The sequence below is a fragment of the Pteropus alecto genome, unplaced genomic scaffold (genome assembly GCF_000325575.1).
Source record: "Pteropus alecto unplaced genomic scaffold, ASM32557v1 scaffold20, whole genome shotgun sequence".
In the NCBI taxonomy this organism is placed as follows: Eukaryota; Metazoa; Chordata; class Mammalia; order Chiroptera; family Pteropodidae; genus Pteropus; species Pteropus alecto.
Genome location: NW_006436298.1, coordinates 7,057,368 through 7,081,536, shown reverse-complemented (window position 1 = coordinate 7,081,536; position 24,169 = coordinate 7,057,368). Strand labels below are relative to the sequence as shown.

General features: G+C 38.4%; 1 protein-coding gene across 5 annotated transcripts in view; it reads right to left on the bottom strand.

Moving 5' to 3' along the window:
* Positions 1 to 13,791, bottom strand: part of OCLN (occludin) — a 43,014-nt gene extending 29,223 nt beyond the window's left edge. Inside the window, exons 1-4 of one of the 5 annotated variants that reach the window (XM_006913117.3) lie at positions 13,560 to 13,791; positions 7,542 to 7,658; positions 5,009 to 5,669; positions 2,137 to 2,298 (exon numbers count right to left, since the gene is read on the bottom strand). In XM_006913117.3, coding sequence (XP_006913179.1) covers positions 2,137 to 2,298; positions 5,009 to 5,669; positions 7,542 to 7,591 — 873 coding nt within the window. In that variant the 5' untranslated portion in view covers positions 7,592 to 7,658; positions 13,560 to 13,791. Of the gene's footprint in view, positions 1 to 2,136; positions 2,299 to 5,008; positions 5,670 to 7,541; positions 7,659 to 12,427; positions 13,168 to 13,323; positions 13,493 to 13,559 lie in introns of those variants that run through there. The other 4 variants (XM_025047854.1, XM_015590297.2, XM_025047855.1 and 1 more) reach the window with 4 other exon arrangements.
* Positions 13,792 to 24,169: the final 10,378 nt, after the last annotated feature.

The window sequence follows — 24,169 nt, the reverse complement described above, 5'->3', positions numbered from 1 at the left end:
TTGAGTAGCTAATTAATTGTTCCTTTAGTAAGTTTTTCTTTTCCCCCCCAAACAACCCATAATTAGATATATGGGGAGTTTCTTGTCTTAGTGCTCCACAATTAGAATTTAAATTTTAATCCTCAGTACAAATAATTGATTCTAGATAATCTTCCATTATTTTATGTGAAGATTATTTTTATGTTAATTTCTAATGACTGAAAGGAAGAATAATCACTAATCTGCTCCACTTTAGATGCAGCATCAAACATTTCTACGTGGGCAGTTAAATTATCAGAGTAAAATCAATTTGAGTAGAATATTGAATATAAGGGCAGAGAGACTAGAATAATAGTCTGCATCTGGCTATGGAAGTAAATTAAGGAAAGAATGAAAATGTGGTATCGAGTTCAGCAAAGCAAATTTGGGCAGGTGAGCAGAGAATGGAAGGAAAGGCAAATACCTGTGGCTAAAACCACCTCCAAGCAGCTTACTCTAAATACTAGTCTTCCTTACACATTTCAGTTGAGGAAACCAAGGGAAAGATAAAAGAAATTGGCAAGGAATTAAGTACTGTATAAAACATCAGTATGCTCAAAAAAATCACACATCTGCAATTCAACAGCTGATTCTTTATGTTTCATGTGACGAAACATTGCTACGACAGAGAAAATATTAAATTTCTCATCAAGCAACCTAGTCCGGCTATTAAATTTCCAGGAATTAAGTGAGGAAGCATTATAAAAATAACACTTTTTTAAAAAGTTAAGTCCTTTCAGCTTCATCATCATCACCTCCATAAGTTATTATGACTATCGTTTGCCAAATTATCAAAAGCACCTCTATCTGATTAAACTTTCAATACAGTAAAATCAGATGAGAGCTCAAAGTTCACTGGAACTCTAATATTACTGGCACTAGTCTCTCTTGAAGTTTTTTTTTAGGCTCTCGAAACCTTAAGTAAACAAATCCAACAGCCAGTGAAAACTGACACACCCAGAAACTCTCCGCAAAACATTTACTTCATAGTTCACAACAGACTGTCCTATTCTGTCTCTGGGTGGCCTTGCCTGGAGCTAAAGGTAAAAAATAAAAATAAAAACCACTCCCTAACACCTTCACATTTTATGGATGGAAAAAATGAGATGGAAAAAGGAACAAGCAGGCTTCAGAGAGAGGGCAGGCACAGAGGAACTATCATCTTCATGGCATATACATACCACACCTTCTGACTCTCCTAAGACTTTCATTTTTGCTTATCTGTACCTCTAGAATTCTTCAAACATCAGATGTATAGGAAGCTAGAGCTGAACTATCTTTTATTCCCACGAGCCAAAAAAAACCTATCCTGGAACCAATGTCCAGGATTCTCAATTAACCTTCATGGCCAGAAATCAATTTGCTCAAAGGCACCTATGATAGTAGTTTCTGAGGTTGCTCTCAACAACATCCTAACAGAGAATTTGTGAAAAACAAAGTCTCACTCCATACATCTCTAAAGACAGGTTAGATATCAGTAACATGCACTGGGGAGATATTTTTAGAGAGAGAGACTTGGTGGACCTTCAGCAAATCACATCATAAGGAATCCGCCTACCGGTAGAATTAACAATATATACAAAAAAGGAAACTGCTCTAACCTCTCTCAGCCTCACTGCAGTATTTCATTGGTAAATGTTAGTGTGGAATTAGTCACTGTTATTCGCCAGGTTGCTCTCCAGGTAAAGAGTCAAAGGATCCGCCATCGGCTACCACTCCAAAAACAGCCTTTGCCAGTCTTGACCCAAGAAAGTACCCTGGACAATGTTTCTCTCCTAACGATAAGCAGGAAAATAAGCAAGAAAGGAAGGGAAGGGAAACGAGTGTTTAGTTTTGTAAAGGCCAAGTTCTCTCCACATATTCCTTTAGAAGCAATTTATTTTCAGTGCCTAGATCCACTTCTTGAAAATGGAAATCTGATTTTTACCTTGTAGTAAAATAATTTTCACTTATCACACCTTCTTAAAGTTCTGAGTAAAACCTGAGGCCACAGCTCTTGCAACACGGACAATAATTCTAAGAACAAAGTTTCACAAAGTACTAAAAATCAAGTTTAGAAAAAGAAACCTAGGATTTTAATAAAAGACTCGATGATTGCTGACTTTTTTAAATACTTACCCACTCTTCGACATTAGGGGGCTGCTCATCATAAATACGTTCCTTTTCCCACAAAATGTTTGACTTGTCATACTGGTCCATCTTTCTTCGAGTTTTCACAGCAAAGAAAATTATTAAAGCAAAAGCCACAATAACCATGAACCCCAGTACAATGGCAATGGCCTAAAAGAGATTAAAGATATTGACATAATTAGATTTTAATTGCTTACTTTATCCCAATTCACCTTCTACAAGTACTAATCCACCCTCTACAAATACTCTATTAAATATCTGTGGCTTAACTGATATAAAACTGACGCAAATGGTTATATTTTAGAAATATAAAACCTAGCCCATACCATTTGGGCTAAGACTAGCAAAACACACATACTTTGATTCAGTCCTCAGAATATGCTTCTGTTCTGTACTATCACCATCCCCATTTCAGAATTATAGAAAACTACTCCAAAGCTTAAACACCAAGGGGCCATATTTTATAGAGGCTCTGCCTTACCATAAACTATGCAGACATGATCTAACCAAGCTATAAATTTAAGAAAATGGACTAATGATTTATTTAGTCTGGCAGGTTTCTCTGTTTTAGGAGTCTTTCATGTACTTACTAGAAAGGGACCTCTGACAAGGAAACTCTTCCCTTGACATTTCTCCCAATGTCTGATAAGTATACTAAGGGGTACACTGGCCCAGAGGCACGTGGAGTTGAGGCAAGTACCAGGACTCTGCCTCTGCCTTGAATATCTGCTAATGGGTAACAGGAGGCTTGCTCTGTAGCTAACGGTGATATCCTTTTTCAAAGAATACAGCTTTTAGGTAGTCAGAGGAATATGAGGAATGGGAGTGTAGTAAGATATTTATTACAGATACATCTGAATGTCAACTACAAACACCCTAAAAACTTTCATTTGCAGGGAAAACATTTCAGTCAAAACAGAGTGACTCATTCAGGTAAAAGAATAAGAATTCCTGAGTCAGAGTGAGGAGAAAAAAAAGCAAGGAAAAAAATTAGTAATCCAGAAACATTTTCTTAATATAATTAGGGGGTGATTCATGGTTACTGAAGGCAGGGTTCTCTACACCACCTGCACATTTGAGTCACCTGGATAGCTTTTTAAATTACTGACTTAACACTGAAAATCACAAAACATTTTTGAGAGAAATTAAAGACAATCTAAGTAAATGGAAAGACATCTATGTTCACATATCAGAAGACTTAATGTAAAGATGACAGTACTCCCCAAATTGATCTATCGATTCAAGGCAATCCTTCAAAATCCTACCTTGTTTTTGCAGAAATTCACAAGCTGACCTCAAAATTCATATGAAAACACAAGGGATCCAGAAACTAGCCAAACCAATCTTGAAAAAGAACAAAGTTGGAGGACTCCCTTCCTGATTTCAAAATATACTACAAAGTAATCACGACGGTGTGGTACTGGCAAAGGATATAAATATAGATTAATGGAATCAACTGAGAACCTAGAAATGAATCCTGACATTTATGGTCAATTCATTTTTGACCAAGGCATGAAAACAATTTAATGATGAAACAGTCCTTTCGAAAAAAAAATACCAGTACAATGGGATATCCACAAAGAATGTTGGGCTCCTCCTTCCTTATACCATGCCCCAAAAAAACCTCAAAATGGATCACAGACCTAACAGTAAAAGCTAAAATTAAAAGTCTTAAAAGAAAACACAGGAGTAAATCTTTGTGACTTTGAACTAGGTAAAGTGTTCTTAGATATGACACCGAAAGCACAAGCAACAAAAGAAAAATCAGACCTCATCAAAATTAAAGGCTTTTGTGCAAAGAACATAAAAAGAGAATGTCAAACTAAGAGAAAATACTTGCAAATCATATATCTGTAAGGGACCTGTATCTAGATATAGAAAGAATTATTATAGCTCAGTAATAAAAATAAAAGTAGCCCAATTAAAAACTGGACATAGATTCTAACTAGCCATTTCTCCAAAGAAGATATATGTGCAAGAAAACATACTCAACATCAGTAGCTGTCAGGGAAATGCAAATTAAAACCAAAATGAGGTACCACTTCATATCCATTATCATGGCTAGAATCAGACAAATAAAAACAATGTTGGTGAAGATGTGGAGAAATCGGAATCCTATCTATTTCTGGTAAATGTAAAGTGGTATAACTACTGTGGGAAGGAGTCTGACAGCAATTCTATCCCTAGATATAACTCAAATCAAGAGAAATTAAAACACAGGTTCACACAAAAACTTTTACACAAATGTTGAGAGCATTATTCATAACAGCCAATGCAGAAATAGCCCAAATGTCCATTAACTGATGGAGAAATAAAATTTGGTAAATCTACAATGGAATATTATTCAGAAATAAAAAGGGATAAAGTACTGGTATGTGGTACAACATGGAAAACCTTGAAAACATTATGCTAAATGAAAGGAGACAATCATAAAAGACTGCATATATTTTGTGTTTGTAAGAAATATACAGAATAAACAAATCTATAGAACAGGATTAGTGGTTACCTAGGTCTGAGGAGGGTTAGGAAAATGAGGAGTGATTGCTAATGGGTATGGGTTAGTGAAATGTTCTTTGGAGAATAGTGTAAACGTTCTACAATTGACTGTGGTGTTGGCTGCACAATCCATGAATTTACTAAAAACCAATGAACTGTACTTTAAATGGATGAATTATGTGGTATGTTAATTGCATCTTAATAACAACACCCAGTCCTTCTCCTAGATTCTGATTTAAATAGAAGTGGGGTCCTGGCATCAATATTTTTTAAAAGTTCCCAATGTGATTCTATTAAGCATCCCAAGTTCAGAGCCTGTGACCCAAGAAGAGAGGGGGTGGGAAAAAAACAAATCTCCCCATACCTCCTGAGGATCCACCACACAGTAGTGATATAAATATGTATCCATGTAGAGTCCAGAAGCTGAAGATGTATAAAACTGGTTGCAGAGGGCAATAATTTGTGAGCCGTATAAAGACCCAGAAGTCTGGGCAGCTGGGTTGACTCCCATTATGTAGACGATTGTGGCAATAAACACCAGGGAGCCCAGGATAGCACTCACTATTATCACGGTCAGGTAATACCATCTTGTTCTAGATATTTCAGATCTTATAACACTGGTAATAAATATCACCAACGCAGCAATGAAACAAAAGGCAGCCATAGCCAATAGGAAGCCCTTTGCCGCTCTTGGATCTGTATAGCCTCCATAGCCATAACCGTAGCCATAACCATAGCCATTTCCATAAATTCCTCCATAAGGGTAGCCTAAACCACTTCCTATTACATTGGTCCCATAGGCTCTGTCCCAGGCAAGTGTGGAGGCAACACAGGCAAATATGGCAATGCACATCACGATAATAAGCATAGATAGAATCCGAATCACTCCTGGAGGAGAGGTCCATTTGTAGAAATGAAGAATTTCATCTTCTGGGTAGAAAGAATACGCCGTGTGAGACAGCATTGGTCGAACATGCATCTCTCCACCATACACGTCATTACTTGGTGCATAATGATTGGGTCTGCTGAAATGCACATGAAAATAACTTCAAGTTAGCACTTTTTGGAGATAAACAGAAAAAACATATAAAGTACTTGGAATAATTTAAACAAACCGGTGGCAAATAAAACTATTGTTCGTACTGCCCCCCTGCAAAGAGGAAATTTGTATCCCTCCAAAATTCAAATGTCAACATTGTAAGCCCCAATGTGATGGCATTAGGAGGTGGGGCCTTCCAGAGGTAATTAGGTTCTGAGGTGGAGCCCTCATGAATGGGAATAATGTCCTTATGAAAGAGGCCCCAGAGAGCTCTCTCACCTCTTCCGCCACGTGAAAATACAACCAGAAGTCGGCAGTCTACAACTCAGAAGAGGGCCTTCACACTATATATGTGTGGGGGAAGGGGGCACATGAGAAATCTCTCTACCTCACTCTCGATTTTGCTGTGGACCTAAAACATTTCTGAAAAATAAAGGCTTAAGAAAATGTAAACTATGTCATAAATCAGTGTTTACATCAATCATGAGTTGAAATGATAATATTTTGGATATACTGGGTTAAGTGAAATATATTATTAAAATTAATTTATTTTTAACATGGTTATAAGAAAACATAAAATTACATATATGGCTCACATTATATTTCTATAACACTGCTCTGAAGCAAAAAAAAAAAAAAGTTTAAAAGCAAGTAAAACTAAATTGTGTTGTTCAGGATGTATAAAGTGGTAAAATAATAGAGAAAAGCAAGAGATGACCATATGTCAGAACAGTGGTTTCCAGGGAAAGGAGAGGACACAAGGCAGGACTTTGAGGTATTCTGTTTCTTGATCTAGGTGATGATTTTACTTTGTCTTTATTCATCATCTCATATACACGTTCTGTGTCCTTTTTTATTTGCATATTATATTTCACCACTGTTTACAAAAGCAACACAAAATAAGTGTCAGACTTATGACACACTACTCAATGACTATTTTCTCTAACATATTTTAAGGACCACATTGTCATAAACAACTGGATCGCTACCATGTTCAGGTATTAGTTAGGAGGCTATACAATATGAACACAACCCCAACTACAGTTACCAGAGTTAAAGCTACAAACTATTTTAAAAAACAAAATCCCTACTAATGTTTGATAGCAAATATAAGAATTCACTGTTAAATCCCCAAGCAACTAAGGATGCCAAGAATCCTCAACTTTGCTTCTTGCTTTAGATAATGGCAGAAATCACTCTTAAAACTGACACTGTAAATCACATTATGCTAAGTGAAAGAAGTCACAAAAGACCACATATTGTATGATTCCATTTATATGAAATGTCCAGAATGGACAAATCTAGAACAGAAAGTAGATTGGTGGTTGCTGAGTACTGAGGGGAATTGAGGAGTGACTGCTAATGGGTAGGGGGTTTCTTTGGGGAGGGGGTCATGAAAATGTTCTAAAATTGTGGCGATGCTTCCACAACTTTGTGAACATATTAAAACCACTGAACTGTCCATTTCTAAATAAGTGAATTGTATGGTGTCTGGACTATATCTCAATAAGAGTGTTATTTAAAAAACTGATGTTATGTTGTCAATGGTCATCTAAACAAGGCATTAACATGAAAGTTTCATAACAACTGTGAAAAACAAAAAGGAGTAAATATACACACAATATAAGCCTTTACCATATTGAAGCAAACGTTTGATACAGGTGACGATAGTTGCCTCTGCAGAGAAAATTGTCATCCTGGAAGTTATGGGTAAGAGGGAAACTCATTTTTCACTAAATATACATATTTTATTTTTAGAAGTGAACAAACAATAGATGAAAGTTTCAACAATAGATATGTATTTTTTTTTTTTACACGCGATAGACTATTTAAAAAAGAAAACTAAAGAATTACTTACAATTCGTCAGGTCTATATGGAGGTGGACTTTCAAAAGGCCTTGAGGACATGGCTGATGTCAATAGTCACTCAGTCTTCAAGATGAGAAACGTCCCGTAGCTCCCAAGATAAGCCAATCTAAGCAACATAAGTAGGGTAATGGCATTACTACTGAGCTCAGAGTTTCCTTGCAGCACTAAGAAAACTGATGATACCAATCTCAAGTAACCTCTCATGCCACAGTTATTTTTCTTGTCCTTCTCACTGCTATTTTTACACATTGGACCATTAATTCTTTGAGCACAGGAAATCACTGAGCATAGGGCCAGCCTGGTAGCCCTCACAGCACCTAGCATCATGTTCTGCATATCAGTGGCATAAAATATGGTTTAAACTTGAATTTCTAAGTTGTAGTAATAAAAATTTCACAAAGCTTTTACAGCATAGGTAAAAATAGTATTGTTTCAAATTGCTTTTGAAAGTTCATATAAAATTAAGTGTATATGAAAGCATGTATCTAGAGTCTAGCACATACTAGCCCCTCACTGTTAACTAAAGCATAATCTGGTTTAAAAGTTTGCTTTTATCGTTACAAATGATTGCAAGATGCATCTCTGGATGGTGAGATTATGGACATTTTCCCCTTCTGTTTTTCCAAGTCTTCAAAACTGAGCATAATTTTTACAAAAGGGGGAAAAACATTAAACACACTGTATTAAAGAGTCTTCCTCTCTAAGAGAAAAGCAGAATGATTTTGTTCTAAAATTCCTCAGAGCATAAATCCCTAAACATCTGAGAGGCAAGTTCACTCAATGAATAAGTATTCATTAAGTGCCTCCATTATACCGGAGGAACCTGTGCAAGTATGAGACAGTTCTCCGGAAGGTCACACACAAAGAAAACAGCTACTACAACAGGCATTTTTAGGGCTGAAATACATGATAAAGTACAGTATGGAAATACCCGAAGACTTAAAGAGAAAAAAGGTGGAAGCTGGGAGAAGAGAGGGAAGGAAGAAGGGAGGAAGGATGCATGAGCAAGACCTGTATCTGAGTATATTATAGTGTCTAGCATTTTTTCTTTTTCAAATAAGGTATGTGCAGTCATACATCACTGTTAGGAACAGTGAATCAATTCGAACTCTTTAAACTTTGTTCTTTAAAATCAATGGCAACAATCTTCCATATCCTTAGGGACAATTTCAAATGTCTCAGAACAAAATATTGCCCAAATGTATATTAGGTATAACCTCAAAGATAAAAATATATTGAATGTTAGTAACAGCAACACAATTAGTGAAATTTTTTCAAACATAGTGAGGGAAGACTTCTCTACATTTTTTTTCGAAAACCATTTTATTGAGCTATAACACAGAGAAGTCCACAAACCATAGGTGTACGTAGCCCTGTAACTAGTACGTGAATACACAAATAAATGAGCAATTTAGGCCAAAATATTATGGTGCTATAAAAATAAAAATTCAGATTGTCTTTCTAACTGACATTCAGAAAAACATTAAGAAAAACTGAATTTAAACACTATTCATTGCAGGACCCTATTTTAAAGCTGAATGCCAAGTACTTGCAAATTGACCTGAGAAGAATCTTATTCCTTCTGTACCTATGGCTCACTCATTCAAGATTATGCCAAAAATTCTAGGCACAATGGTGGTTTTTGAAAATTCCAAATTAATCCAGACTCAGGCTGTAGTTTAAGTTTTGTCAAAAAAAAAAAAAAAAAGACAACAAAATCTCTTCAAACTGCTATTTCCTAAATTCAGAGTTTAGTTGTCACGTCTCCTCACCAGCAGAAATTTTAAATTGTGAAGCAAATAATTTTGGAAAGCTCATTAAGAACAAATCATGCCACACCAAATTCATTTCCTTTTTTGATGTTACCAGATCGGTACACGAAGGAAATGCAAAGAGAATCCTGAGAATCTTGAGTGCATCCTTGTGTACAGACAGTGTTAGGCAGATTCCTAAAGGGCTCAACAATGGAACCTAATTAGGATGAAAGAATGGACCATTTCCACCTGGAGGGAGGTCTCTAGTAGTGACCTCCCTCCAGGTGGAAATGGTCCATTCTTTGTGGTCAAGCTTATGCAGATTTGCAGCTAACAAACCGCTGGGTACAAGTACATCAACCTTGATCGAATTCTATGTAAGGTTAAAATGATGGGTTAAAACAAACCTAGAGGCCTGACATAAGTTCCTCATCTTCTCTGAGTCTCACTACCCTCCTCTGCCAAATGGGGGAATAATCTTGACCTCTAAGCTGGGATAAACTAAGTAAGACAATGAATTAAAGAAGATAAGCAAATGTATTCACAGCAAGGTGGTTATCCTGAAGGTGAGAAATTTCACGTTTAGGCAATTAGTATACTATATGCTTGTTCAAATACTGGTTGCATGAATAACATCATTTTTAAAATGTAAACTCAATTAAAAAAATAGTATATGTACTGACTAAGGGAGATTTGACTTAATAACTGTTCATTTTAAAAAGTGCATTTCCTTGGTGAGAATTTCAACAAAAGCGAACACACTATTCCAAACTCAGGCAGTATTCACAGAGATAGTGCTTAGATCTAGGAATGATACAATTATTAAAAGACAAACCTCCACCCAGCCTTGAAATTTGTGCATCATGCTCCAAGTAGGTGCCTCTCCCGGAGAGTGATTAAGATTATTAAAGATACAAAATTAAAAAAAAAAAAATTAAAAAAAACAAACAAACATGTCTTAAATGATTGAAAAATAGGAAATGTTTGGCCTGGAGAACTCAACTTAGAAGGACCATTATGGCAGCCTTCAAATATCTCAAGAACTGAGTTTGTAGTCCTAGAAAGGGTTCTTTGGGAGGTGGGGGGAATGGGGTCAGATTTCCTCTCAATGCTAGAAATATCTCCCTCACTTCACCCCACATGCCCTCCCAAAATAACAAATAACAATTTGATTTCATGCCATTTATGCAAAGCTTAAGCTGTTTGATACTTTGAGGATACTGGATAGGAGGTCTCTTTCAAGACAGTTGGTAACTGCTTTACGCCATAGCCAAAGGAGAAAGAGAACCAAGAACAGACTGTTGTCCGATGCCCAGCATAGCAAATCATGGCAGTGATAGGGACCTAAGTCAAATAACTAAGTAAGAGGGGCAAAAGAGAAGCAGCAGACCATTGCTGAATATGTTAGCTGAAAGCCAGCTAATGTTACCATATAATAAAAGTTCTCTTTTGAAGTTTCTCTGGAATTCTCTACCTTTCATTAGTCCCTATGGCCTCATATAAGTTTTCTGTAAGCTGCTTGATGTGAAGGTAAAATTCTTCCTATTTTCTTCTAAAGATAAAGTTATAATTATTGCTCTTTCAAAGAGATAAAAGATTAAATTTAATCTCATAAATTAACTATCTTTAAGCTCCCCAGTTACCTCACAGAGGGAAGTTTTCTTTAGTTGCATTTTGAGGCTTACCTGATTAGAATATTTAGTGGGCTTTTTTCATCCACATTACTATTTATGAAAATATTAGAGTAAAAAGACCGTGCAGATTTTTGTTAGACCTTTCATTTTAGACTCCAGGCTTGGAGCTGTTCTATAACCTAGTTACTTTTCTGAATTTGAATGTGGTATGTATCACCTAAGGATCTTACTGAAATATAGATTCTGATGCAGAGGTGGAGCCTGGAATTCTGCCTTTCCAAGAAGGTTACAGGTGATGCTCATATGGTTTTCTGTATTTGACCCTTTTCTCTACTTTGCCTTCAGACTGTAAGCTCTTAACTACTTTTGTTGAACTTGAACTCTAGACAAGAAACTCACAAAATCAAGGCCCTTCTCGGATTGAAACCTCTCACTAGGCAATGATTCTTAAAATATATGGTGTGCTTAAAAATTACCTGGAGGGCTTATTAAAAATGCCATTTCTGACACAGAGCTCGTCTATTTCAAAATCTGCCTAATTTCAAAATTTTAGACAGTTTATTAATGATGTGCCTATAACCTAAATAGAATCATTTAATATCAGGCACAACTTTAAAAACTTTTTAAAGGCAAATTAACTATTGCTGTATGTGATTGAAAAGGAACACACTGCCCTTAAATATATTTTTTACTTTTTAACAGTTTGCTTTAAAGAATAATTTTGGGCATAGCATTTTCAGACTTTTCCATTTCGTCTTAGCTCAGTTTTTTATTAGGACAGCTTTTGATCCCTACAGGTGTTTGCTCGCCTTTGAAATGGAGTTCTAATAAGGTCTACCTTTTAGAGCGGTTGATTAAATGATATTACGTACCAAATGCTTTTAGCACAGGAGGCACTGCCCATCATTCCCCTATAGAGCTTGAAAATTGTCTAAATCTTGCTATCCTCCACTCCATCATCTAACAAGGGAGGCACCTAATAACTAAATAAATGCAAAACTACAAAAAAGAAAAATGGTGTTTTGTCTGAGGAGATATCTGCTATTATTGCTCAACCATTTAAAATATCTATTTTTTAAAAAACATCGGAAAGAGAAAATAAACGTCCATACGAGCAATCCAAAAGAAAAACTGTTACACTTGGAAATGCGTAGTTTGAGAAATCTATCTTTAGATTTAAACTAGTCTAGAAAGAACTAGTTTTCAATCACAGCAAGAATCACCAACAGTGCCTTAAAGAGAAGGGTTTCTCTTTTCCAAGGATCCCAAGAATACACCTGTTGTGCGCGAGGGCACTAACCTGGAAGGCTGCCTCCTCCCCGCCCCGAGTCATTTCCCAGATGGGCACTTTGCCCAGCTACCTCCATGGCTGGCCTGAGGATGCCGTGGCTTTTCCTCTGGCTCAGTCGCTTCACCTGGGACACGAGCGGCTCGGGGTTGCTCTTCCAGCCCCAAGATGCAGAGGCCATTTTGGCCCTTCAACCCACCTCTCCAAGCACACTTCTTCCCACGCAGGCAACAAGTCTGAGGGACGCAGAGTTCTCAAAACCCGGCGGAGGTCTCGAAACCCGGCGGCCCTGCAGAGGGCAGGTCCCAGGGTCCGTGCGCCCCCGCCGCGCCCAGAAGCACCCCCCCGCAGGCCGCGCTGGCCGAGCAGGGACCGCCCCGAGGCCTTTTGGTCACGGCTGAGAATCCGATCGTGAGCAGATTCCCTCGAAATAAAGCCTCCCCCAAAATTAAATCCCCGCCCCCCAGCTCAAATCTACTCTGGTTCACCCAACTCGCACTAAGTGGACTCAAAATAGCGGGTCGGCCCACATTGTCACTCCAGGAATACAGTATTTCACGGATTCAACCCAGCCACCCCCTCTCCCCAGGATTACCCAAAGGGGTGGGGTGGGGCGGAAATAATGAAGTCTCCCAAGATCTAAGCTGTCCCGACCAGCGAGCGGCCCTCCTCACTCTAGCCTTGGGGCTTAGGAACCCCGAGGAATCGAAGCCGCGCCTCTCTCGCTGAAAAGCCCTCAGAACTGCACACGAGAGCAGAGCGCAGGATTCTCACTGTCCATGAACTTCCCGCCCCGCAAAAAGCGAAAAGTTGACCGAGCTGTTTGGGCACACGAATCCTTAAGCGTTTCTGTGAAATGAGCTGATCGGCGCCTCCAAGTGGCCCCTGGCACCCGGACGCAGCTTTCAAGTTAGCCCAGGGCTGCTCTCTCCGCCTCTCCGACTCCCGCGAGTCCCAGCCCAGGGGCGAAACCGCCACCGAAACCAGCGCCGGGCACCCTACCCCCGCGCCTCCCCTACAAGACAGAAGGGCCGCGGTCCCCCTGCGGGGACTCGGCGGGTACCGTGCGCCCCGGGCATCGCGCCCAGCTCTCACCTACTCACTGCAGCCCGACCTGACCCACGAAGGACCGCGGGAGGCAAGGAGCGGTCTCACCTGGCGGGCGCACCTGACGCTGTGCGAGCTGCCAATCAAGCAGCCGGGGACAGAGCTAAGGGCTCAGCTCTCCTCCTCCTCCTTACCCCCAACCCAGGCTGCCCTGCCCCCGAGCATGCGCACCAACGCCAGGCCCGGCTGCGGGAGGTATGCGGCCTCGCGCCCGCAAGTCTTACCTGCTGCACCCCGCACTGGCTCCTCGGTTCTCTGGCCAGCTCTCCCGGGAGTTCCGCCGCGTCCTCCAAAGGAAGGAGAAAGCGGGAGGCGGACGCTGGCCAGGAGGTGTGGTGTGGCCGCCTCCTTCTTTGGTGACCTATTCACCTGAAACTCGGATGGGAGGGGGAAGGGAGCGGTGGAGAAGAAGGCGGGAGAAACCGGCTCTGCCCCGCACACCCTTGCAGCGCTCGGAGTTAAATCCCCGTCTCGGCTGCAGGGGCGGGGACTTAGCGCAGAGGAAAGGCGCGGGTTCCGGGAGGCAAGGGGGGCTTCCGAGGTGGTACTGGACCACCCTGGGGCGCTCTCGGTGCTTCGCGGGTTTCTGGTAGAACAGTAGACTGAGGGCTAGAGGGGACTGTTTTCCTCCTGAAGAGGGCCCAAGGGTGCTCAGCTCTTTGGCAAGAAAAGCGCGTCTTTACACACACTTTTCCTGCTCTGAAAATGTGGTTAAAATTTTGTCAGAAGCACCCAGATGTGGAGATTTTCAAAAGTGATGCGTAAATATAAGAACTGTTGCCGAATTTCTGGATCGAGAAAAAAAGATCATTACTCAGAGTAGTTAAATTGGAAGTGACATACTGTAGATGTTGGTGTCAATAAATTTGCCAACAAAATTAAGTGCATGCTACGGTATACATTATTACCACTTCGGGGTGCCCTCCCCAAATTTAATCCTGCTATGATGCAGAATCTGCTCTTGGGGAGATTTAAACTTTTAATAATCTCTTTGGCTTAAAAAAAAAAAAAGAAAAGAAAACTAGTTCTATATGCCTTATTCTATTTTTGATCTGGAAATTGTGTCCACTTAGGAAAATTCATTGTCTACACTTCATGATGTGCACACTTTTATATATTTTTGTTGAATTTCAGTATCTTTTTTAAAATAGTAGTCCAGAATGTGGCAATTTTAGTTCTTGCTATTTAATTGTATGCATTGCAGGCTAGAATTTAGGTTTCTTTAATCCTGCTTCACTTTGTATTACAATCTGGAATGTCAGCATTGCTAATAAATTTCTGTCCGATCCCACCCACTGCTCTGCCTTAAGTGGTTAGAGATGTGACTCTCCCATACAATAAATCTTAAAGGCATAATTCAATATTTAAGGAAGTAAAAGCATTATATAAATATAAAGTATTTTAAATGATGAGAGTCTTAATTAGGTCATTAATCTGATTGGTATTGTTTTTGTGGGAGTCATTGCTACAATTATTTTATGACTATGTAGTTTTTGAATGATGCAGTTTAAATTGGTGTTTTTAACACTGGGGAAGTCAGGTTAATCCTCTTAATGTTCCCTGTCAGATTACTGAAATCTCCAAACATTCCACTCGGTTTATAATTAAACAAGGGAACATTTCCTAATACTCTCAGATTTATAAACACGTCTGTTATTTTATAGTATACTTGACATGTTCTGAAGAGAACTTAGAGTTTTCCCCTCACTTTTTAAAACTGAACTGTTTTGTATACCATAAAATTCGCTCTTAATTTTAAAGTGTATACACAATTTAGTGGGTTTTAGTATATTCACAAGGATGTACAACTATCACTATCTAATTCCAGAATGTTTTCACCCTAAAAAGAAACCCTGTGTCCATGAGCAGTCACTCCTGGTTTCCCTTGCCTCCAGACCCTGGCAACCACTAACCTACTTTCTGTCTGTATCGATTTGCTCATTCTGGACATTTTGTGTGAATAAATAACACAATGTGTGGCCTTTTGTGTCTGGCTTCTCTCACCGAGCATAATGTTTTCAAGGTTCATTCATGTTGTACCTACCAGTACTTCTTCCTTTTTATGGCTGAGTAGATTCCATTGCATGGATACACTACATTTTGTTTAAACCTTCATCACTTGATAGACACTTGGGCTTTTTCCACTTTTAGCTCTTATGAATAATGGTGCTATGAATATTTTGTACAAATTCTGTGTAGACATGTGTTTAATTCTCTTGGGTAAATTAGATTTTTAAATTAAACTTTTTATCATTTTAAGAGACTAATGCATATCATATTATTTTCCTTATTCCCACACCAGACCTAAATCCAAAGGTGTGTTGTGTTAGACTGGAAAGTTAGTTACCATATTTTATTTACTTTCCTTATTCATTCAACAAACAATTTTTGAGTGCCTACCATGTACACAATAGTGAACAAAACCCCAAATCCCTGTCTTAGAGAAACTTATTTTCCTGCTGAATTCATGCATGTGGAATAATAGAATTTATTAAGTCAAACCATATGAAATTGGAAATAATTGCTATTTTAAACCAGAAAATGGCAATTTCATGTGGTCCAACTTAGTACTAAGCTAAATTTCTGTTGGAATATGGCATGTCATTTTTATGCCACTCAGATTAATTTTCCAAATGATGCTCACAACATTGAAAAATGTAAAAACTGTGTTCTTTTAACTATTGCCTAATGGTGTGCATATTAGGTAGTAGTTGAAAATGTTCCAAAAGAAAATCCAGACTTAAAACCTAAATGCATCATTCTTCAATAGCAAACAAAATTTGTTGAATGCCATGCTCAATGTAATCATGTTACATAATCATAAATTGTAGCAAAATTTTTAATTATTTTTAATTATTCTTAATTATTCCTTCTTGGTAACGCACAGTGGTATTATGGACCACGATCCACTATAGAACATTATTTGATGAAAATCTTCACAACTCCAAGTAAATATTATTCTCAGGGGAACTATGATTAGAAATTTGTTGATTTTACCTGCAGTCAAGTGAATGGTAAAATAAAAAAAACAATTTTCTCTTCGGTTTTATATGTGAAGGAGAAAGTTAAGAGCTCAGAATTTGGTGTCAGAAACTTAGGTTCAGATCTCATGTTGCCACTTATTAGCTAGATGGATTAATCCTTGAGGGAAGTTAAAGTACATTAGCCTTATTTTTCTCCACTATAAATTTGGGATAATAATAAATAGTACTCTCTTCCTAAGATTGTTGAGAGGCACATGGACCGTTCACCAAGAGACCATATATGCTGGGTCACAAAACCGGTCTCAATAAATTTAACAAGTCATTACTGTATCCCACCTGCCTGAAACAATCCCTTTCACAGAATAATTCCACAAATACTTGTTGAATGAGTGAATGAATATAACCCTGGTTCTCAAATCCAACATGCCCGTGGAGTCCTGTCCTTCTCTCACAGTCTGCTGCCATTGCGAAAACAGCACATTCCTTAATAGCATTTCAAGGTTTACGTCTCTAGTACTAGGTCTTAGATGAGAAAAAAAAAAAGGGATTAGAATATTTCCACTCTGCCTCACCTGCTTAATGAATGAATTCAAGGATTGGTATTTTTTCAAGGGCAACTCAGTTTGGAGTTGCTGAGGGCCTGACTGGAAGGGCCTCTAGTTACCCCACCCAGTCACAAGGTGGGAGGCTCCTAGTTCACATAGGGCAGTTTCCCAGGACAGATTTATGGAGGAATTTAAGAGGAAGTCACCAGGAAGGCAATTTCTGAGAGGATGAGTAAAGCTCTATCTTAGTTCCTATGAATTAAGCAAGATCCTCCAGAAGGGAGCCAAGGTTAAAGCAGAGTCAGTCCCTGAACTGGTAATTCAACAAGTGGAATAATAGTACTAGTAATCTCCATCATTACTCAGAGTAACCATGTGTCAGGTGCTATATTAAGTGCTTTCTGGACTTTTATTTTTTTATTTTTACAACAATCCTATGATGTGATATTATTTTCCTTATTCCTAGGACAGTAAAGCCCAAAAACCTTTAATCATTTACTCAAGATATCTGCTAAGTCGTAGAGTCTAGATTCAAACACCTAGATTAACAGCCTTGCTGCTTTTTGTCTCTAAAAAATAACCAAACTCCTTTAAACTACCCATAATGAGATATCAGAGTGCAGCCGTAGAAAAATTTTCCTAAAAAAAAAAATCAGGGTATAGTGAAGTATTATGGATGAGAATGAACCAATTAGAGCAACTCCCAACAACATGGTGAGCTTTCAAACATAATATTGAACAGAATAAATGAGACCCCTGCCCCCAAATACAGCATGATTCCATGTATATAAAGTTCAAAACTAAACTACATAATTTGGGGATTCTATACATAAGCGGCAAAATTGCAAAGAAAAACGAAGAAATTATTATCTTAAAAGTTAAGGTAGTGGTTACCTCTAGGAGGAAAAGAGAGGATAAGTATGGGAAGAGAAGCGTAGAGATGCTTTTGGGGTGCTGGCAATATTTTGTTTTTTTACCTGAATGCAGGTTACATGGCTGTTAGCTTTACAATTTATTAAACAGTACACATATGTTTTATGTACTTTTTTGGTTTGAGTTTTATATTTTATAATAAAAATTTTATTTAAAAAAATAGAATTTCGAGACATTCTTTAAAGGTGGTTGGAGACCTATGTCTAGTTGTTTTGTGAATAACATTCCTCAAATGCCAGAAGAAAACAACTTTATAGGATCAGAGTAAGTTGGGAGAATCTCCTGAGGAGAGAAGAAGGGTTTTTATCTGGGACAGAATATTGCCACAATTATGTGGATTATGCAGAGAAAGAGATGGGGCTGATTTTTGGTTTTTTTTTAAATTGCATCAGTCATAGTAATTTCCACTGTAGTGGAAAACTGGCCTTGCACGCTTTTTCAGGAATTGGCCTTCCTGAAGCTTTTAAGCTCAAAAAAAGAAAGAGGAAAAAGTAAACATTAACCAAATACTGCAAATACTGTGATCTTATATCAAATTTTAAATTCATGGAGCTCTTTACTTCCTGTGTCCCCCAAACCTTAAAATGCACTAATGATGATCTTGTAACTTACCATAAGGAATCCTAATCCTAGAAAACTCACTTAAACTGGGCTGGTATGAAACTGATCTACTTGAGGCAGATCACAAACTTGTCTTGACATTCTGTTGGTTATGAGGTACAGTTATTTTATTCATTATCGGAGTTTCCATGTGACAGCTTTTCTGATTTTACTTGGAGTTTCTTTAGAGGAAACTTTAAGAGCCTACAAAGAGAAACTCACCACAGCTCCCAAAACGTTGATGCTAATCCACATAAGGTGTGGTAAGTGGCATGTTTGTGAATTGTATATGAAAGGAATATTTACTCAGTCAAAAAATATTTACTCAGTACCTGATAGGTACCAGATCCTGATCTATTTAAGCCCTGAAGATACAGTGAACTCAAAACAGACAGGTCCCTCATGGAGGTTTATACTCTAGAGAAGACACGCAACAAAGACGGTGAAACTGAAAATGAACAAGATAATTTCAGATAGTGATGAGTGACCTGAAGAGAAAAGACACAATAAAGGGACAAAGAGGGTTAGGAAAGGCAGTGGGAGAGGAGCTGCCGCTGGTAGAGTGGTCGCTGGTGGCTGCACTTAAGAAGTGACATTTGAGCTGATGAGAAGAAGCCAGCCATGCAAGGATCTGGGCCAAGAACACCCTAAGGCAAAATCTAGGACCATTTTGGAGATTCAAAGTACAGGAGGCCAGAAGAAGGGAAGCGTTTGAGAGATGAAGTCTGAGGAAGGCAGCGGTCAGATCTTGGATGCTGTACCACCTGAGTATATGCTTTCGTCTAAGAGCAACAGGAAGGCTTTGGAGGGTTTTAGACATTTGATAGTGATGAATTTATGTTCTGAATTTTGAGGTATTTTAGGTGTCAATCTGAGCATTTTCCCGTTTTTTAAAAATATTTTTTGTAACTCTTGAGTATTTAACTTTAAAGTTTATAACTTCTCAACAGAAAGCATTAAACCTGAGAAAGGGAGCCAAGGTGATCTGAAACCCAAAGATAGGATCTCTGAGAAATGTAAATGGCTCCTACTCATCTTCCTACATGAATATTAATTAGAAAGGTTGGCCTCTGTGCCTGAGAGGTACCAGATGTGGGGAACTAGAAAGAGAGATGGCAAAAAAAGCTCTACCATAGCCCGTGGTCATTTTATTTTTCATGTTTTTTCTATATTTTTCTCAATGAACAAGCATATATTATGTTTGACAATTAGGAAAGAGATGTTTTTACTTTTTCCTAACTTACTATGTTGGAAAATTCAAATCTATAGAAAAGCTGACAAAATAGCACAACGAACTATATCTTCCCCCTAAATTCACCAATTGTTAACGTTGTCCACATTTGCTTGCTTTCTCTCACATACATATACATATAAGAAATGTATACAGTGCATAGTATATTCTTTTTGCTCAACCATTTATACTCAGTTATACTTTTTTTGGTTCAACCATTTAAATGTGATTTGCAGACATGATGACACTTCATCCCTACATATTTCAGTATGTATCTCCTAAGAACCAAGACAGTCTCTTACATAACCACTGTCTTACTTTCTGCTGCTATAACAGAATCCCCTAGCCTGAGTGGCGTATACACAACAGAAGTTTATTTCTCACAGTTCTGGAGGATGGAAATCTGAGATCAGGGCACCAGCGTGGTTAGGTTCTGGAGAGAACCCTCTACTGGGCTGAAGATGGCAATTTTCTCCTTATATGCTGGAGAGGGCAAGAGAGCTCTCTGGGGTCTCTTTTATAAGGGTGCTGTTCCTGTTCATAAGGACTCCATCCTCATGAGCTAATCACCTCTCAGAAGGCCACACCTCCTAATATTGTGACATTGGGGGCTGGATTTCAACATATGAATTTGGAGGGCAGGAATGGGATGAGGAGTACACAAACAAGCAGTCCATAACAATGACCATACCATTATTATAACCCCCCAAAATGAACACTAATACATAATCTTATATAATACACAGGACATATTCACATTGTGCCAATTGTCCCAAAAGTGGCTTTTAGGTTTTTGTTTTTTTTTAAAATCCAGGAGCCAGTCACGGATCATTCCTTGCATTTCATTGTCATGTCTTTTTAGTTGTCTTAATTCTTGAACAGTCCTGTTGCCATTTTTGACCTTTATAACATTACATTTTTAAAAGGAATCTAGTCCAGTTGCCCCGTCCAATGTCTCACAGTCTGGGTTTGTATTTCCTCTCCACCCCCACTATTACGTTTAGAAGAAACACTGTTGGCAAGAATATTATATAGATGACGTTGTGGACTTCATACTGTATCACATCAGGAGGCAGACGCTACAGATCAGGTCGTCCCAGGATGAATGATGCTAAATTTGAATCAGGTGGTACCCTCTGGGTCTCCCTTTTCTCTTTATAATTAATCAGCATTTCCATGGTATGACACTTTGATTCTGTGTGACTGTCTTATTCCCCAGCAACCTTTCAACCCATGAAAGCTTTTAGTGTCCATTGTTGATTTTTGCCTGACTCAAGTATTGCATCTGTGGGCACATAAGGGGTTTTTCTAACACTATCAAATATCAGTATCAAAACTATCTAGTACTATCAAGAAAAAAGGACAAGTGTGAGAAAAAGAAAGTGGAAAACACTGTAATTTATTAAAATATTGACTTTACGTTTAAAAAAATTCCTTTTGATGATTCTATTTCTTTCTGTTTTGCCTTTAAAGAGTCAACCGATCCTCTCATCTGCACAATATATATATTATTTATTTACACAGGAGGGTAGATGATGTGGAGAGAAACCAAAGTGTACTTTTGTACAGCATTCTCCCCTTACATAGTCTACGAGATGAGGTGTACACTCATAAAAATAAAAAGTAATAAAAGGACAGATAAGTGCTGGATGAGTGGTAGAGATAAGAATGCTCTCATCTGACTAAGTGAAACTTCTCACCTGGCTGCCCACATGCGCCTCCCACTCTTGTCCCTGTGACTTGTCTGTCCTTCGCACTAATTCCTCTACCTCAAATGTTTTCCTTGTACCTTTTGTTTGCAGATTCACGTACTAAAATATTGCCAATGCTTCAAGACTGGTCTACTTCTATTCAATTACAAACAACAAACTTTCTTTAATTTCTCTTCTCTAAGAAGTGGCGTCTCCCACTTCTGCACATATTCTAAAAACAATTTATCTAAATCTTTTGACTGTCTAATGGTAAATCACTTTCTAACTCAGATTACACCTGTGTGTGGTACTTCCTTCCAGATACTATGCTCTCCCTCTGATTTGCCTGGGCTCACCGTGGGCCCCTCCTTCTGGCACTTTGCACTTCTGTTACTTTGAGTAAATGAACAATCGTCAGTGCTTCAATAAACTATCCCTAAGGTATATTGGAGTTGGATAATGCTGGTAATAATCTTGATCAGAAACTCTACTCTCGCCCTCTGTGCTTATTTTTTTCAAACATGTTCTGCACAGTAGTAGGTTCACGAGGAAGTTTTCTTTACTCCCTTCCTCTAGACAGAGGGGGGAAAAACAACAGGAAACCAACCCACAGAAAACAATGAAGATGAATATCAAATATTTGTTCCTTTCCATACGAGAGAAGTTATGCACAATACTAGGTCATCATAGCAGCACTTGAGAGAATCAAAGTTGCTTTGAGTTTTAAGAATTTCCAGTAAAACAATTTGGCTGTTTTTATCTAAATGAAGTAAAGTTAAGATACAGCTTTTAACAGAGTATTCCAAGTTCCACAATCCTCATCTGAAGGCTATGCTTATTATCAAACTTGTGATCCAGGAACCTGGTCCCAGGCTGCAACCAGATAACTTGCTTCCTTAATTGTACTACCATGTACGTTGTACACTGTAAGAAAAGAAAGAGAAGGTGCTGTTTATTGAGTAACTTTTGTGTCACCACAATATCACAAGTTAAATATTATCTCCATTTTGTAGATAAGAAAACTCAGTTTCATGTTTGATAAAAACTTGCTTCACATTACACAGCCAGAAAGGATAAAACTGGTATTTAAAAACACATGTCTTTCTGATCCCCAAAACACAACATCATTGACTATACTTATATAGATGCCTGCCTACTCTATGAAACTGAGAGGTCCTTGGGTCCACCTTACCTACCTCAGTGCTTGGTGCGTAAATTTGGAACACGATCGAATATCTTCCAGTTTCCTTTACCCCTTTCTTCTTATTTCACAAAATCTAAATTATTCTTATATTCACCCTCTCTAGGCAGTCAGGGGCTTCAGGAGAAGCTTACCCCACCCCAGCTATAGTACCTATGAAGTAGATATAGTAGATAGCTGTCACCCTATTTTATAGGAGACTGGAGGCTCATGGAGGTTACCTATCTTGCCCGAGATCACAAGTAACAGAGCTGAGATTCAAACAAGTTTGACTCTACATCCTACGTTACTTCCAGTATACTACAATACCTTTAAGGAATTATCTCTATGATAGAGTGTTTGCACACCAAAGTATTGTCAAACACACAGGCAAGTATATTTGGCAGATTCTACAACTCAATAAATCAATAGTCCAAATAGCGATGACAGTCATTCATTATATATATACCTATAATTAGGCTGAAAGATAGAAGCAGCCTACTAGGGACAAAACCATATTAAGCCTTCTAAGAAATAGTGAAAGCATGACTAAAATATCTCTTTCCTCTTTCCTTTCCCTCTGACATTGGTCCTGGCAGCAAGAAAGAAAAGAAGAGGAAGATTTCCTAAGGGAACTGGACTAGAAGCCAAGAGACCCAGTTATGAACTCAGCTCTATCTGAAACTAGCTGTATAACTTTAAGCAAGTCATTTAATCTGTCTTTACTATTGACAAGAAAATAACATCTGTGAAAATGTTTTGGAAGTATAAAGTGCTATAAGTAGTTATTCATTCAATATTTAATACTAAGCTGCTTCTATGTGCTTGGTCTTAGGGGAATACAAGAATAATTAAGGCACAGTCTATGCTGTACATATCTGCTGTTTTCGCAGGTCTAGCTTCTCTTAAGAACACACAGCTTTAGAAACACAAACAAAAGACAACAACGACAAAAAGAACATATAGCTTTTCCTTTGAAGACTTGTCCATTTCCCCACTTAATGAAGTCTGATGGGGTTGTCAGTCACAATGCTTTAGCCCCACATTAGTAGGTATGAGATCCAGGCTAGCTAATTAGATATGGTGATTGGCTCAAAGATGGACGCATGACCCAAATCAAGGCTTATCAGATGCTTCTCAGAGATGTAGTAGAGGGTTGCTGGAAGAGAGTCTCTCCTGTAGTTCTTAGATACAACCATGCTGCATACTGGAGCTGAGCCATCTTCCTCAGTTACACAGAGGAAACATAAATATGGGAACATGAGACCTATATGCTATGAGAAGAAGCAGAGAAGACAGAGAAGTGGACTGAGAGGGAGCCCTGAAGCCAAGTGAATTCCTGGACTTTTTAGTTCTCTAACTCAATAGATTCTGTTTCATGCATAAACTGGGTTGAGTTCAGTTTCTGTCACTTGTAACCAAAGGAGTTCTCACTAATACAGTCTCAGTCCTCAAAAGATTCATATCTTATAGACTGTATAATCAGTTACTGAATAATCAAAGAATAGAGACCATTTAAAAAACATATCAGCTAATTCTAAAACATACCAGCTAAGTTTAAGTAACTTGTAATGCCCCCAGTACCCTAGAATCTCACAGTTGGAAGGCAAATTTCCAGTGAACTATTCCCCCTCTCCTATCTCAGGGTAGTTGGTGGTTAGCAACAGTTG